General features: G+C 27.1%; 3 protein-coding genes across 5 annotated transcripts; 2 read left to right on the top strand and 1 right to left on the bottom strand.

Moving 5' to 3' along the window:
* The first annotated feature begins 39 nt into the window (after nucleotides 1-39).
* Nucleotides 40-3,478, top strand: LOC132907868 (serine/arginine-rich splicing factor 7-like). Of its 3 annotated transcripts, XR_009658270.1 has the most exons (4): nucleotides 42-370; nucleotides 652-1,031; nucleotides 1,416-1,668; nucleotides 2,395-2,535. XR_009658270.1 is itself a non-coding variant. In XM_060961336.1 (3 exons), the coding sequence occupies exons 1-3, from the start codon at nucleotides 362-364 to the stop codon at nucleotides 1,426-1,428; spliced, it is 399 nt and encodes a 132-aa protein (XP_060817319.1). In that variant the 5' UTR covers nucleotides 40-361; the 3' UTR covers nucleotides 1,429-2,388. The 3 variants fall into 3 exon arrangements, 2 of the variants coding, with proteins under 2 accessions (XP_060817319.1, XP_060817305.1); XM_060961336.1 differs by lacking the exon at nucleotides 2,395-2,535 and having other exon boundaries at nucleotides 40-370; nucleotides 1,419-2,388; XM_060961322.1 differs by lacking the exon at nucleotides 1,416-1,668 and having other exon boundaries at nucleotides 41-370; nucleotides 2,395-3,478.
* Nucleotides 3,479-3,963: 485 nt separating this feature from the next.
* LOC132907760 (ankyrin-1-like) lies at nucleotides 3,964-8,818 on the top strand. Its single transcript, XM_060961153.1, has 3 exons — nucleotides 3,964-5,489; nucleotides 6,864-7,207; nucleotides 7,457-8,818. The coding sequence occupies exons 1-3, from the start codon at nucleotides 4,687-4,689 to the stop codon at nucleotides 8,017-8,019; spliced, it is 1,710 nt and encodes a 569-aa protein (XP_060817136.1). The 5' UTR covers nucleotides 3,964-4,686; the 3' UTR covers nucleotides 8,020-8,818.
* Nucleotides 8,819-13,700: 4,882 nt separating this feature from the next.
* Nucleotides 13,701-16,087, bottom strand: LOC132907776 (fibroblast growth factor receptor substrate 3). Its single transcript, XM_060961176.1, has 4 exons — nucleotides 15,898-16,087; nucleotides 15,087-15,406; nucleotides 14,594-15,018; nucleotides 13,701-14,525 (listed from the first exon to the last, which is right to left on the bottom strand). Exons 2-4 carry the CDS (start codon nucleotides 15,393-15,395, stop codon nucleotides 13,793-13,795), a joined length of 1,467 nt encoding a protein of 488 aa, XP_060817159.1. The 5' UTR covers nucleotides 15,396-15,406; nucleotides 15,898-16,087; the 3' UTR covers nucleotides 13,701-13,792.
* Between the last annotated feature and the right edge of the window lie 297 nt (nucleotides 16,088-16,384).

Genomic DNA, 16,384 nt, shown 5'->3' with positions numbered 1-16,384 from the left:
AATCACTAAAATATTGTGCTATTAATATTGTACATACGTGAAATAATTAAATTGGGAAATGTTAAGTCTTTTCAATATCTGTTTTATTTGTTTGAAAAACAACAGAAAAAAGGAAGTTATATCTATATTATATTTAAATTATAACAGAAATATGTAATTATATCAGTTAGTTTCATATTTTTCATCGTTTACATCTATATTTTTAAATAGAAACCGGACTTTAATCAACCCCTACATTTCGGCGAAATACTAAATGTAAAAAATTGACGCGCTTGACATGCAACTTTTTTCTTCAGTATGAAGAATTGATAATTTTTTATATTATATCGTTGTATGTTCCTGCTTAATAAATTAATCAACAATGAATAAGGTATAATTTTGTCGAATATGTTATACTTTATTTTTTAAAAAAATTAAATATTCCGCAGAAAGAAATAATATATTGTTTACAAATGTCTGAGTCTTTAGGACTGCTATGACTTTTATTACTTTTTAATATTATTAATATTATTAATAGATATTGCAGTCGTAGTTAAATCATTAAAGCATACAAATTAAATTCATTAATTGTCTAAAATACATTATTAAGTAAACAATAAAGGAAATTGTTTATATATATTCAGTATTAAATTATTAAAATATATTTTTCAGATGCCAAGGTACCCTTCAGATTGTAAAGTCTATGTAGGAAACTTAGGAAATGGTGCAACAAGACGAGAATTGGAAGATGCTTTCTCTTATTATGGATCTTTAAGGAATGTATGGGTAGCTAGAAACCCACCTGGATTTGCTTTTGTGGAATTTGAAGATGCTAGAGATGCAGAAGATGCAATAAGAGGACTTGATGGGAGAACTATATGTGGAAGACGAGCTCGTGTGGAAGCATCTAATGGGAGAAGATTAAGAGATAGAAGTTATTTCAGAAGAGGTGTAGGCAAACTATTTCATCCTGAAGATAGGTGTTACGAATGTGGTGAAAGAGGTCACTATGCTAGAAATTGTCAACGACATAGAAATACTCGTAAGAAAAGGTAAGTATAGAATGCATATTCATTTCACATAAACTTTATGGCATGCAAAAAACTATTAGACAAGTAAGCAAGAAATATATGCAGAATTTGATTTAACAAATATATGCTTAAATGTACAATGAAAGTAATTTGTAATAATGAATTTTGTATAAGGTTTGGGTCTTTGAATATATTTTAATGTTTAGTAAGTTACATTCTATAATAGAATATTTATATTAGAAGATAAACTTTAATATATATTAATTAAAAGAAATTATTTTTGTTATATTTGGTGTATGAAACAAATGAAATACGAAATAATTTTGTATATTAAAATTTTACATACTATACCAAAGTGCTTTCATTATCAAGAACAATATCGATATAATATTGACATTTTTATAGCAGACCCCGCTGAACAGGCATACATAAGAGAAACGTGTTGCTACTGAGATTCTCATCAGATTCACCTTGGGTTCACTTTGTGATACTACGTAGTTACAGCATAGAATATCCACATTTCTCTGGTTTCTTTCTGCATACTACAAGCAAAAGAGGAAAACACGGCCGATGGAGTGGCTAGTTCTGCATACTGCGATACTTCTAACGACCACTGAGATCACCTTAGACTGAAAGTTTTTGCACATCAGCACTACTGGTATCTCTGATATTCTTCCTTTGTCTTATTATCTTTGCCAAATTATTATAATAGATCTAATGGTCACTAAAAGATAAATTGTGAGTCATCTCATCTAGCCACTCTTCGCCCATACACCTAACATATTTATATGATTTCATCTCTATAAGTACTCATCTGTTCTCTTTTTTCTGGTATTGCTATTACGTACTTTACAACCTTCTACTACATACAAGCAGCTGTTAAAGACGATACATAACTAAAATAATAATGGAACAAAATAGATATAATTGGTTTTAAAATTAATATAACATTTTATTTGTAATACTTAGTAATTTAAATTAATTTTATTAATATATTATATATATTATTATATATATAATATATATACACTTATATATTGACATTTAAGCAAAAGAAAAGAAATAGAAAATATTATAAAATATGAAGATCCATTTTACTAACTATAGTAGTATATTGATATTTCTGTAATTTTTACTTTTATCAGAATATGAAGTAAACTATGATAGTTTTCCTGGGTACTTGTCGCAATTTTTGCAAGCCCAATTATTCCATAAATCTCTTGAAATTTTGTATAAGATATACTACGCTACATTCATAGAAAAAATAGAAAATTTGATACAATTGACATAAATAAATATATGTACTTGATAGAGAAAAGCAATAAAATTCTAAATTGTAGGCAATTTCAATATAATCGTGATTTTAATATAATATATATTTTAGATCCCACTCCAGGTCTTATTCACGGTCAAAATCGCAATCAAGGTCACGGTCTCGCTCACGTTCGAGGTCAAGATCAAGAAGCAAGCATTCACGATCATCATCTCGTAGCCGTTCTCATAGTAGAAGCGATTATACTAAAGAGAAACTTTGTAATAAACGGCGATCTGATTCTAGAGATCATAGTCCGCCAAATCCAAATCTGTTTCTAGATATCACAGCAAATAAAACGATGTATATTCTTTATTTGATATGTGTATGACCATCATTTTTTATGTTATTTTATCAATTAAGCTCTGTTGTGGCAAAATTTTTCTAGCCTTTCGAAATATGTACATATTTGAAGATACCTGTGATACTTCTTAGCACAAAAGTGCTACTTTAAATAATTAAGATATTAATGTACACTTCAAACATTTCTAGAACAATCTGTTTAATTTTTTGGTAGAAAATTTTAGTCAGTAAATATTTATACAGTGATGGACTAGAGATGGAGAAAACATTATTATTAATATTACTATACATTTATAGTTTCTATATTTTTTAAATGTTCAAGGTGTATATGTGTGTATACACACACACACACACATATTCATGGTCCTAAGTGCATCTGGATCAGTCTGTATCACTATTTAACATTTTAGTTTATGGCCACACTATATTTCTTTCATGAACAATACATTTGTTGTAATTTAAATCATATATTGCTTCCTAAAATCTCCTTCACATTATAATAACAAAAATAGAATCATCACAATAAATTGATTACATACTCTTAAATGTAAGATATTGCACACAGGGCTAGTAGAATTTTTATATAATTTATGTATACAAGAAAATGTTGGATATACTAAGAAATATTTGCAGTCTTAAGAGATCTAGATATATGGAATATATACTTACAATATTTGGCAGAAAGTGAGAGGTCGTTTTAGGAAGTAAAGCAAAATTATAGTTAGGAGATTAGTAACAAAAAAAAAGAATATATATACATGTATACGTATGCAAATCCTATTTACACAATTTTAAACAAGAACCTAAAAATGAGGTTTTTACATAAAATTAAAATAAATGTGACTCTCATGGACTTTTTATATAATATATAATAACACACGTACATATATCACCGTGAATATATTTACAGATAACGAACAGATCATTTCAAAAAATGTTTTATACGTATTTTCGCGAAGTAACCTTTTTATTTTTTTAAGCGAAAAATATTCTAAATGTGTTCTTTGCAAAACCTATTTTTTTATCAAAGTAAATTAACTGTAAGTAATTAATTTGCATAATTTCGAAATATTGAATAATAGACAAAAAACAAATTGTTGATATATAAGTAATATTTAATATGTTATTGATATATTTTAATACATTTTGATATAACATTTGAAGATTTAAAAAAAATAATTATCTTTCTGGAAATGTGAATGAAAAGTAAAATTATGTTCCGCGATGTATATATGAAATCATAAATGAGTTAACGACGATATTACATATCCTAATTAGTTTACGCCATTAAAGCTAAAATTATATATTGTTGTAGCTTCTCTATGTATTCGATTTTTGCGTAATTAAATTATTAATTAAATTATTTATTTTCATATAACAACATAAATAAAAATAAAATTCTCTGCATATTAACGTAATGTAAGGAAAGTGATGAATGGTAAAATTTTAGTTTGAAAACTAAAAATATTAATTATTTTGATAAGTAAAAGTTCTTGCACTATTAACGCTTTATTAATAGGAAGGAGAAGTATATAGATAAAACAATATTCGTGATTGTCTAAAACGCATAAAGCTGTAGAAATAAAAAGGAATATATATCTTGATCGTAATCCAATTTTTCAGTATGTCAATCTACAATAAATTCCTTGAATGCACCGCAGGGGGTTTTGAGAAGTGGGGTAAAGAGTAAAGGTGGGGATGTTTAGCAGAAGGAGAGGGGAAGCAGAGAGATCCATAGCGACGCTTCGTAAGCAGACTCATTTGATTTTCAGTCACGTATTTGTGATTCGTTGGTCTGTTTTATGAGTTGTTTCCACACTCGATTCACGTACAGAGATTTATAATTTTTACTCACCGACCGATATCTCGATCGTATGGTAGACAATTACACCGTACCGAAAGACCAATGAACAAACAGGTGTATTAAAAAAGAAAAAAAACAGAACACAGCAATGACTGCAGTAAAGTAGATCACGGTGTGGAGCTATCTTCCTCTTAAAAGGCGTCAAGCCAATTACCAGAGAATCAGGTTCAATTAAAAGGCGAGCAACTATCATCAGAATGACTGCTGCTTATACAAACGAACTCATATCACAGGAACAGAACATAGAAAAGAAGACAGGCACAGTAGTCAGTAAAGTAGTGCACAACAAGAAAGAACAAGCAACGCGCGAGGAAAGCACCGAATTTGATTCTGCAATGATGAAGCATGCAACAAGTGGTCAGGAACAAGAAAAAATCCTTGTTAATCAAGAAAAATTGACGCTTTCTACGTCAGAATTGCTCGAACAGAAAGTTAAAGATACCGTAGAATGTAAAAATATCGAAGATGCTGAATTTCTAGAGAAAAATGAAAATACTTCGATTAGCAATGAAGATAATGAAAATGCAAAAAATATTGATGAAATTAGAAACGAAGTGTTGAAAGATTGTGATCCAAGTGTACTACCAGATTCAAATTCGCTCGTATCAATGAAAGTTGATGCGTTTTTTACCGAGTGTGATTCTCAAGATGCAACGTCGGAAACACGTGGAACCGATTTTTCTTCAGAGGATAATTTTAAGTTAGAAGAATTGCAGAACTCTATCGATAATATTACAATGGAAACGAGCGATTTTTCAAACAATTATGAAATTTCTAATGGATCGTTAGAAGATGTGGTTCATCAAAAAGACGTTGAGGAAATATATGATCCCGAAAGTGAATTGAATTTTCACGAAGCTGTACGTGCTGGGGACGCCAAGTGCGTTGCGGCACTTCTTGCCAGTGACTCTGTACAAAACCTGGACGAACCGGATTGGAATGTTTCAGGTGATCCACCCCTGTTAGTAGCCGCTACGAACCATTGTTTTCCTATTCTAAGGTAAGAAATTTCTCCAATAAATTGTACAAGTTAAAAGTTAGAGTTGTTCTATATTTCTAAATAAGATTTTTGTTAAACATATACAAGTATATACTAATGATATAATTGTGAGCTACAATTCTGAAAAATTTAATTTGGAAGTTTCGAAATTATATCTAATAATTGTCAGTAAGTATCCATTTTTTTAAATTTGCTGAAATTTTATTAAAAATATATTTCAATTTTTTGATATTGACACAAGTGTGTATATACATTTAATTTTTTCATTTGAGCTTGAGAGTTATATCTAAAAATGTAAAGATGTAATGGCTATATATATTATTTTTCTCGGTCTTCTATTACTTATTTTGTTTAATGTCTACATATAAGTATATTTTAAATAAATACAACTAAAAATATAAATAGTGCTTATTTTGTTTTAATCATAATAAATTTATTCTTGAAGAAATTTAAAAAGTTCCTTGTTATTAATTATTTTCACATTTTTTTTTTTATTACTTTCCTATGTATACGAATTATTACTTTAACATTCCATATTACTATCAAATATTAAATTTACATAAAATATAATTCTTTTAAACAGAAGAAAAAAGATTCAAATATTTCCTATAGTAAATACAGCGATCTAATTTTGTCGACTTTACTGAATTCTAATTTTGCCCACTGAATTTTAGTGGGGAAATATGTTGACGTCGTAAAAAGTATCCAAACATTGGAATTATTACGATCGAGGTAAATGAATACGTGAATCATTCTTAATGAATTTTACCATCAAACTTGTTAATAACCATGAAAATGTTCTTGTTTATATGGTTTTTCTCAATATCTTTCTTGCCATGTTGTTACCAGATGTTCAAAGATGTAATATTCCCGAAAGAATTTCATGTAATTCTGTAGTACTAACACGAACAAATACGCGCAAAAATATAATTTGCACGCGAAATGTAAAAATATTCTACTTACTATCCATTGTTTTTCGAATAATATTTAAAACGACTTTTAAATCGTATAAAATTTCTAATGTTTTAAAATATTCTTTAGCATTACATTTATCAGCACATTATTTATTTTGGAATTCTTTTCACATTAATAACTCTTCCTTTATGTCTTCTTCAAAATTAAGAAATTGTTTAACGATAAAGAAATGCGATTGGATCAAAAATAATTTAAAGAACGCTGCAGAATTAAAAGTCTATTGTTCTATAACGCAGAATTTCAGTATTGACAAATTATTTGTATTGTTATCTTTAATTAACATCGTAATTTTTATTGAAATTAAATTTATTTACAACCTATTTTTACCAGTAATAACATTGCAATTTGATAGATACAGAACAATCGAAAATAAAAAACGATTATTTCCAATTTTCTTAGTTTACTGCTTGCGAACGGATGCGATCCAGCTGTGCGTTCCCCTCGTGGTGAGACGGCGCTTCACAGAGTGATTTTAAATGGAGGACCAGGAAATGTATTACAATTTGTAGGAGAACTCCTGAAATATGGTTGCCCGTCAGGCGTGAAAGAAGCTGGTGGTGGTTTAACCGCGCTACACATATTAACACGCCAACTAGCTCACGCACAAGGATCAAAAAATTTACATCATAATTTTGAAGCAGCTTTAGAAACGCTTGATTTATTAGCACGCGCTGGTCCTGTTAATGCAAAGGACCATCAAGGTCGCAGCGCACTTCATATTTTAGCTTCCTCCACTATTTTTGGTATGAATTCCATGTGCATTCAGATAAACTAAAACATTACTTTTTTTATTGTTAAAAAGTATTTTGTTAAATAAAAACATATTTCTTAATATTTAAAAAAAAATTAAATAAGAAATAAATTTAAACCATTATTATTATATTAAAATTATATGTATATTTAAATATCAAAAGTAATCTTCACATCTATTTATTCCCAATTATTCTTATTTTTTTGTAATAAATAAATAAAAATAATTTTTCTTATTACAGACAACAATCATAGAACTGAAATCGAGTCATTGATCGAAACGTTGTTGGCTGCTGGCGCGGATCCATCACTGAAGAATGATAGAGGAGAAACTCCTTTACACGAGTGTCTCGAGTGCGGTGCTTTAAACACCGCGTTTTTACTTATATCTCACACGCCAACCGGTATAATGTCGCGTTATGGTGAAACTCCATTGCACATTGCCTCTAGAAAAAATTATGCTGACATGGTAGCAAAACTGTTGGAACATGGAGAAGATCCTAGTATACAAGATGCTGGTGGTAATACACCGTTGCATTTAGCCTCTGCAAGAGGTTTTCATCAAACCGTTTCTTTGTTGGTTACATCACCCCTTGCACAGTTAGAGAAATTGAACGTAGAAGGATTGACTGCCCTCCAAGTAGCCGCCGAAAGTGGCTTTGTTAATGCAGTACGTCTGTTGTTAAAAGCAGGCGCAGACCCAAGTCAAACAGTCAACTATTGCACGACGATTTTTCATCGCCATCCTGATATTTCCATTTTAATAGATCACGAATTGAGTAGACGTCGTCAACTCGCTGCTTAATTATTTCTTTATATCTATTTTTACTAATAGACTGCTGAATTCATGGTCAATTCAATTAAGCTTCCTTTATTTTTATTGAAACATAATTTGTAATAAAATCTTGAATTTCATCAAAAAATGGAAAGTTAATTAATCTGATGATTATATTGTTATTCATTTTTATATTGATATAGATATTTAATAAATATATATTTATATAAAAATATATTTCAAAATTATTGTTATTGAAAATTTCAAATTTTGAAATAAATGACTGTATTAGAATATTATATCCATAATACTATAGACAATACTTTATGTTTGTATAGTCTCTGTATGATAATTTTGAGAATATCAACTATATGACTGTTATTTTTTCACGCGGCTTAATAAAATATTTTTCTACAAAATTTAAGTATTAAAATATATTATCTAATAAAATTATATAATTTTTTTTATTAATTTTGTACATACAGTGGGACCCCTTATAACGCGAGAGATATGTTCCATGTTATATGAATTCCGTGTTATACGGGGTCCACAGTACAGGAAAAGAAAAATTTAAAATAGATTCTTACATAATATTGTAATTCACATGTACATATTCTTCTTTGTTCTTCAATTATAGGTACTAGTATTTGCTTTTTGCTCAAGACTGTCTAGTATTCAAATATGTAAAACTGGGACAGATATAATTAAAAATGATATATACATATGTACGTAAATGCCATAATTTTTGGCTGTGGATAAAAGTGCCTTCTAAAGATTTGTGTGATATCAAAACGTTATATTCTAAATAAAGAAATAATACCAATTTAAATATTTCCTTATTAAATATGCCTTTAACATTATGATTAATTTATTATCTTACAATATTACTTTAAAAAATAATAATAGATTAATTAAAATAACATTACTATATATTTTGTATACATTATAAATCATACATAAACCATTAAAAAGAAGAAATAATAAAATCATGTTTTTATAGTTACTTATATACAATTACGTATAAAACAATTTCTAGTTAATATTCGTTTAAAGAAAGTTTTATAATAAATATAACGCAATACATGTAAACAAAAGTTGCGTAAAGACTTTAAAATACGTAGTTCAAAATTACTGTATATTTAATGTAAAATGCATACAAACATGACTTTTTTACTTACGAAAAATACTAATTTTATATCCTCTAATTGAAGTTTAAAATATAAAAAAGTATGGAAACCAATGTTTCATCTTAATAATGTATGCTGTTAATTTTCCGACTCTCATATTATTAATTAAAAATAGGGACAGCTATATTTTATTCAAATAAATAGCAATTAGTTGAAACAAAGTTAAAATTTGGGAAGTGAATTATGAAATAATGGATAAATCAATTACGAATCATTTTTCCATATGACTGTAAAATGACAGTCGAAGAATTAAAATATTTCACAGCCGTTACATTCAGTAATTGCACATTCAGCGTGCTTGCCCAATTTGTCGTTGCGCCACATTTATAATCTTTTGTCAATGCATTGTGATAATATCCGACATTGCACAATTTTATAAATTGCTGTAAAAAAGTTGATTCCTTTCTTTCATTCATTTATTGTTTGAAATGTCTAATGCAACGTTTTCTTTGTTTTAAGAATTAATTAAGGATTGGATCATGTTTATTATTTCAACAAATTTTATTAGTCTTTGTTTGATGGTTAATGAGTAATATTTGTTGCATACAGTAAACAATTACAGAATATTTAACTTTTCTTTTTCAAACAAAACATATGTAATAAATTCATACATGTTTAATTTATTTATCTTTGAAATGTAAATTAAGAAATGTTGCATTAGCATCCAAAAACATTTTTATTATATAGTATTTCTAGATTGATTAATAATATTAATCAATGAATTATAACTTCTTGAAAACTAATAAACTGTGCTCATTGACCGTTGATCATATAATACTGTCATATTTAAAGATAAGAACGAGTTTTTATCTTTGCAATAATATAAAAGTATTAATTGTATCAAGTGCAATGAAACATTCATATAACGTATTCGATGTATAGCTTTATGATACATTTATATCACGTATAAAGAATGAAACAATGATTTAATTATTTTTATAAACATACAATATTTTTAGTACATTACACTAGAATTTATTGTACTTCAAAATTTGTTTCACACATAATGAAACAAATTTTTCTTTGGCACCTTTCAGTATTCTCAGAAACTATTATTTTAAATATATTAGAATTATAAGAACATTTTGTTCATCCATTCTTGGCTATATCCCACCTCTCTCCCTTTTCCTTACTAATGATGTAAAATATCTAATTTTTATAAGAGACATTTTAAACTTAAGGCTAGAGTTTAATTGTAAAATGTGCATTAAAACATAAAATTTAATGTAATTTTATGTTGCATTGTTATTCTGAGTCATTAAATTGAACTATTGCCAATATATAAGTATCTTAAACGATAAATTTAACTTCATATATATCCATAGTCATTATTTCATATCAGCACTAATATTTAATATAATGGTGTAAAGTTCATTATATTTTAAGTTTATACACATGTATATCTACGAAGTAATTTCAAAAGGTTGCATTCATTCTTTATTTACACTTTCTTTTTTATTTTCATCATATTTAGATAAAAAAAAAGGAAAAAGTTTCAAATATATTATATTTTAGTTTGCATAATACTCCTCTAATTACATTGAAAGTATTAATTTTAAGAAAAATCCAATTTATATAACAAGTTTAATTAGTTACAACTTGAAAGATTGAAAGAAAATACAACTTATAACATAATGTTGTCTTTTACCACTTATATATTCATATATTCTATGTATAAAGTTAATAATGTATATTAAATCATTTGCTTCATTTAAATGTAGCAAACTTTTAACAATACAATATTTTCATATATCTTTAAGAACAATATTTGTGAAAAGAAAACTTACGAATTAAGAGAATGATACAAGCATGCTTTTGAATCTAATAAATAAAAATAAAAATAGAAGCTCTTTGACTCTTTAGATCTGGTTATTTAAAATTTAAAGTGAATACATGTGTAATTATTTATTGAAGTAGTTTTTATATATGTAATCCTATATGACTATGAAAACATATATTCTTCTATATGGGCCAGCCTGCCTTTTCTTATTTACTATTACATTTTGAACATAAAGCTCCTAATTTGTTCAAGGATATAAGTGCACTCTGCATTCAAATCATATATTAAATGACAATATAAGATTTATGTATGTAGTCAAATATATTCTTATATAAAATTATTGTATAACAAAGCAGAATATTTTACTATTTTATATCAATTTATTCACTACCATTATCTATTCATTCAAAATATGTATGATTATCACTAAAACTGTAACAAAGTTTTACTTCCATCATAATACGATGAAACATAATATGAAGTATTAGCAATAATTATTTTAAATCCATATGAAAAGTTATATTTGTTTCCTTAATAGATGTTAAACTATGGCAGTGAATATGTCAATATTATGAGATAACATTTAGTTATGTGTAATCACGCAATCTTTTATTACATCTTTTTCTAATATTATGTTACTACAATATGTATTTAAAATTACTTATAGCATGCAACATTCTTTCTAGAAGTAAAAGTGTCGAACATATTCAATGAATAATCAATTTTTCAGAATAACATTTAAGAACATTATAACATTTCTATTCATTAAACATGTTTATATGCTTGTAAAAAATAGATGATTTTAATTAATTATATCTTCAGATGTGTGTGTTATGTATATGTTGTAAATATGTGATGTTATATTTTTTGACAATATTCAATATAACAAAATTATGTTCTTAATATTAAACTTAGCAATGCACCATACTTGTAACTCTAGTTTCATTCACTTCTTCTAAACATTTATATTAATACTTATGATAGAAGAAGGCTGACAAAACTATGCAGTAAATATGGTGCAATGCAAAATTAAGATTTAAAATGTGGATATTATTTCTCGTATTGAGTACTAGGTATTAAAACAATATTAACATCTTTTTAGTAATTTCATAGTTAAATCTAATTAGCAAATAACAAATATGATAATAACAGTCATGATTAACTAAATGTTATGGTATGAGCATGATAGAAAGAGCCTAACAATGATTAATATTTTTTTATTGAACTATAAATATGCAAAATATTGTATAGAAGTATATAATAAATGTGTGATAAATATATCTTTAGTAAGAAAGTATTTTTATACACTTTAAAGATTTTAAACACATATATTAGACGTTTTTAGAAAGTAAAATTATAAAAAATAATATAATCCAGAAAAATCAAGTTACTAACATTAAATTACATTTTAAGCAAATAATATTGAAATTTTTTTGATTTTATCAAAATTATTATAAGAATATTAACATTATTCATAAAGAAATTTATATAGATAGAAAACACTGTTTGAGTATATTTTAAAAAGCTATCAGTTTTAAAATAAATCAATATACAAAAATCATATTCTTATCTACTGAATAAAAATGAGTGATACATTATGTCACACATATGTCTTAAATATATGTAGTACAATTAAAATTTTTATTACAGATTGAACTATTTCTCTTAATTTTGTAAAAGAAACATATTTTAATCAACTTTCATATATATATACAATTTATAACAACATATATCTTAAATATATTACAATTAAAGTTCTTATTACGGATTAATTGTGTAACAGAAACATATTTTAATCAACTTTCACACACACACACACACACACACACACACACACACACACACACACACACACACACACACACACACACACACACACACACACACACACACACACACACACACACACACACACACACACACACACACACACAATATATATATATATATATATATATATATACACAATTTATAAAGCAAATAATTATAAAATATATCAAATTCTAGATAGAGCATGATAATGTATTATTAAAATTGTGTATTTTAAAAACATTTTTCTAAAGAGCTATAATATTATATACTAATCTCCATATGCGCGCGCGCGTGTGTGTGTACCTGTATATATAATGCCTATGCTGTTAATATGTATATATATACACACACATATGCAATGTTTTACTATAAATATCTATCATTTATATCAAAATCACTCCAAATTATGGCCATAGTTAAATTTGAATTGACTACTTTAAAAGCAGCCATTTAAAATGATATATTCTTTTATCATCATCTTGTTATATTATCACGTCATAAACTCTCATTTCAGTTAGTCTATTTGAGCCTCATCAATTCCTATGATACAGGAAAATTAGAGCACTTCTGCTTCCAATTCCCCTACAATAGTCAATTTGAAAAATCATTTTACATACAATGTTTTATAAACACATTTGTATATTATACATATAAAAGAGATTTTTCCTTTGTGCATACTAATAGCACTTGGAAAACGACTTATTCTTTAAAAATACTGTGATGTTCTTTGTGTACATTGTACAAAACTAAATGCTACCAAATGAATAATAAATTGTAGAACAAATCGTGAAATACGATTTTTTAATTAAATGTGTTATATTTTTACGCACTAAAAAATTTAATTTGTTTAATATTGTACAAAATAAGTGTACAAAAACTATACAAACTAATTTAATATTTCTTCTTTGGTTTTATAGTATTCAATATTAGAATTCAATAAAAAAGGAAAGCGTATTATTTCATATTTTTTATAAAATGCTACAAATATTTATTATGTAGGCACAGTCAGGAAACAAAAAATGTATTATTCACTTATAGATGAACTACGTCTACCAGAGGCTGCCAAATCACTAATTGTAGAATTGTGACGTGTTTTCCTTGAACCTTCATTATCATTCACAAGATTTGGGTTGACTGAATGAGAAAGAGCAGCTGTTTTATTAAAATCTATTGTAGTATACCCTTTTTGTATCTTATTTGGAGATTCTGGAGGAGATGTGGTAGAATTTGAAGGACCATCTAATGGTGAATTCATTGGTACATCCTTTGTATCCAGATCTAATACAGCATAATTTACTTCTTTACCTGAACCACCTGGTGGTGTTGATGGAGGCAGAGGTGATTTCTCCGGAGCGGATACTCCAGAAAATCTTTTTCTTAAATTTTCAATTTCACTTGGTTCTAAATTAGCATAGCAATGTCTTGTTGTTTCTTCTACATCAGATTGAATAGACAACAATGGTGATGGTCGTGATTTGGCACCAAGAAATTCTGCATATTCTTGACCAGGACTTATATTTATGTAGGCATGTCCAGATTCACTGTTTTCGTTTTTATCTTCTTTAAATTGCATTGCTTCAGAAATACTATGACTTGGAGAAAGTGGACCAATATCAGAATTAATGTCTACATTCATATAAGTTGCTACTGAGAGTGATGATTTAATTTGAGAAGTGACTTCTGAACTTTTGTATATAGATGTCAGTTTTAATGATGCTGAACCATTATCAAATATAGAATTACTGACTGTACGAAATCTATAAAAACATACAAGATTATAGATATTATTAAACAATGCAAACAATATAATTAAATTTTTAGTTACCTGTGTATTGCGCTTCTAAGGCTTTTGTTGTTATTATGTTCCATTTCTAATGATAGAGAAGACAATATTTCTTCATTCACATAAAGTGAGGACGGATGTGGTTGAGGAAATGGTGGTGGTGGTGGTGGTGGTGGTGGTGGTGGTGGTGGTGGTGGTAGCGGTGGTAACACAGGAGGTGATGTAGGAGAACTTATGTTTCCTTGGGATGACATAAGACCAGTGCTACTTCCCACACTATCTAATCTTCCAACTCCGTTTTGTTGATTATGTGCAAATCTAGGACCCACATGATTAGTAGTTCTATTTAATATGAGATCCAAATAGTTAGGCTCAACTGGTATTGTCACTCTTGTTACTGTAGGACCAGAATGAGAAGCAACTGGAAGTTCTCTGGATATTGTATCATCTCCACTATTATTACAAACCTATAATAAATTTTATTTGAAAAATACTCATATGCATATTTTTACATTTAATATTATAAAAACTAAACCTGAATATTTGTTTGCACAAGATTAAATAAATGTGCAGCTCTACGACATTTAAAAGCATAAATGCCTGGTCCTGTAGAGCACCTCCTTCCTGATTCAAAGCTAAAAATTTCAGCATCATGGCCATATCGCCTTAAACATCGTAATGGCCATTTAATAGGTTGTTTACCACGTTGGTAAAGTATTATATCAGTTTCTGTAACTTCTAAACGTCCAGGTGTAATTAAATTACCTAAATCATCTACATTCATCACTTGAAAAACATTTGGATGTAAATCATTAATATCTGTTCGACTATTGACACAACCCATTCTTTTTTATTCTGAAATAAAATAAGTTAAATTAATTTTAATACAAATGTCATTGTTAATATAATATACAAATGTCATTGTAATATAATATGTACATAGTTTAGTGTTTATGAGGTTGATATTAAATTTAAAAATTAAATGATTAATGTCCAAAATATAACATGTTTCAAGATTTAATGTAAAGATTAAACAGGATATAAAAAGAAGAACTGTTATTCAATGTTAATGATTATATTGTTAATATATAATCTAATGAGTAAACAATTAATTATCGTCACCAATTTTTAAGAATTTTCTTGCAGATAATTTAATTTAAAAACATATATGTTTGTTAGTATGACATTATAGCGAAAAATAAATCATGCTAAAAAAATAAACAATTTAAAAAATGTTATGAAGCGAATCTTAACATCTATCTCGTTAATATACGATTACATGAGAAGAAAATGTTTTGAAGTTAGAAATAATCATAAAAATATTTTAGTAATATTTAATTACTTACCAAATGCGACATATCCAACGCATTCAACTCCTTTCTTAAGACAAATTATTTATTTTCTTTCATACAATACATTATACATTCTACATAAACATGTTGCATAGTAATACATTTCCTTGAAGTTGCTGCAAATAAAAAAGTAAACTATTATATGTGTATGTGCATATATTCACACCAGACAAGAAACAACTTAGATCATCAATTAGATTCTTTATATTCCAGTAATCCAATTCAGTGTATATGCATGAATACATATATTCACATTATTAGAAATGTGATAATTATATCAATCATTTTTAAAAGAATTGATATTCTTTACAATTTGCTCTTATAAACATACTATATAAAATTTATTTTCCTACTTGTTAATGCTCTCATTTACCTTAGTATGAAGCTAATATGGATTTTAATAAAGATATAATTTAAACAATAGATTGTAATAATTAATATTTTTATCAACAGTCTCACATTAATTGTTTACAAATATGTA

Source organism: Bombus pascuorum, chromosome 1 (assembly GCF_905332965.1).
Source record: "Bombus pascuorum chromosome 1, iyBomPasc1.1, whole genome shotgun sequence".
Classification (NCBI taxonomy): Eukaryota; Metazoa; Arthropoda; class Insecta; order Hymenoptera; family Apidae; genus Bombus; species Bombus pascuorum.
This window is presented reverse-complemented; position numbering and strand designations above follow the sequence as displayed.

Bases quoted from the DNA above. Each gene is read 5' to 3' on its own strand.
- LOC132907868 (XM_060961322.1), top strand. The intron at 1,032-2,394 runs GTAAGTATAGAA...TATATATTTTAG, and splicing joins AGAAATACTCGTAAGAAAAG to ATCCCACTCCAGGTCTTATT.
- LOC132907760 (XM_060961153.1), top strand. From the start codon at position 4,687: ATGACTGCTGCTTATACAAACGAACTCATATCACAGGAACAGAACATA. The intron at 5,490-6,863 runs GTAAGAAATTTC...CAATTTTCTTAG, and splicing joins CATTGTTTTCCTATTCTAAG to TTTACTGCTTGCGAACGGAT. The intron at 7,208-7,456 runs GTATGAATTCCA...TTCTTATTACAG, and splicing joins AGCTTCCTCCACTATTTTTG to ACAACAATCATAGAACTGAA.
- LOC132907776 (XM_060961176.1), bottom strand. From the start codon at position 15,395: ATGGGTTGTGTCAATAGTCGAACAGATATTAATGATTTACATCCAAAT. The intron at 15,019-15,086 runs GTTTAGTTTTTA...AATTTATTATAG, and splicing joins TTGTGCAAACAAATATTCAG to GTTTGTAATAATAGTGGAGA. The intron at 14,526-14,593 runs GTAACTAAAAAT...ATGTTTTTATAG, and splicing joins CTTAGAAGCGCAATACACAG to ATTTCGTACAGTCAGTAATT.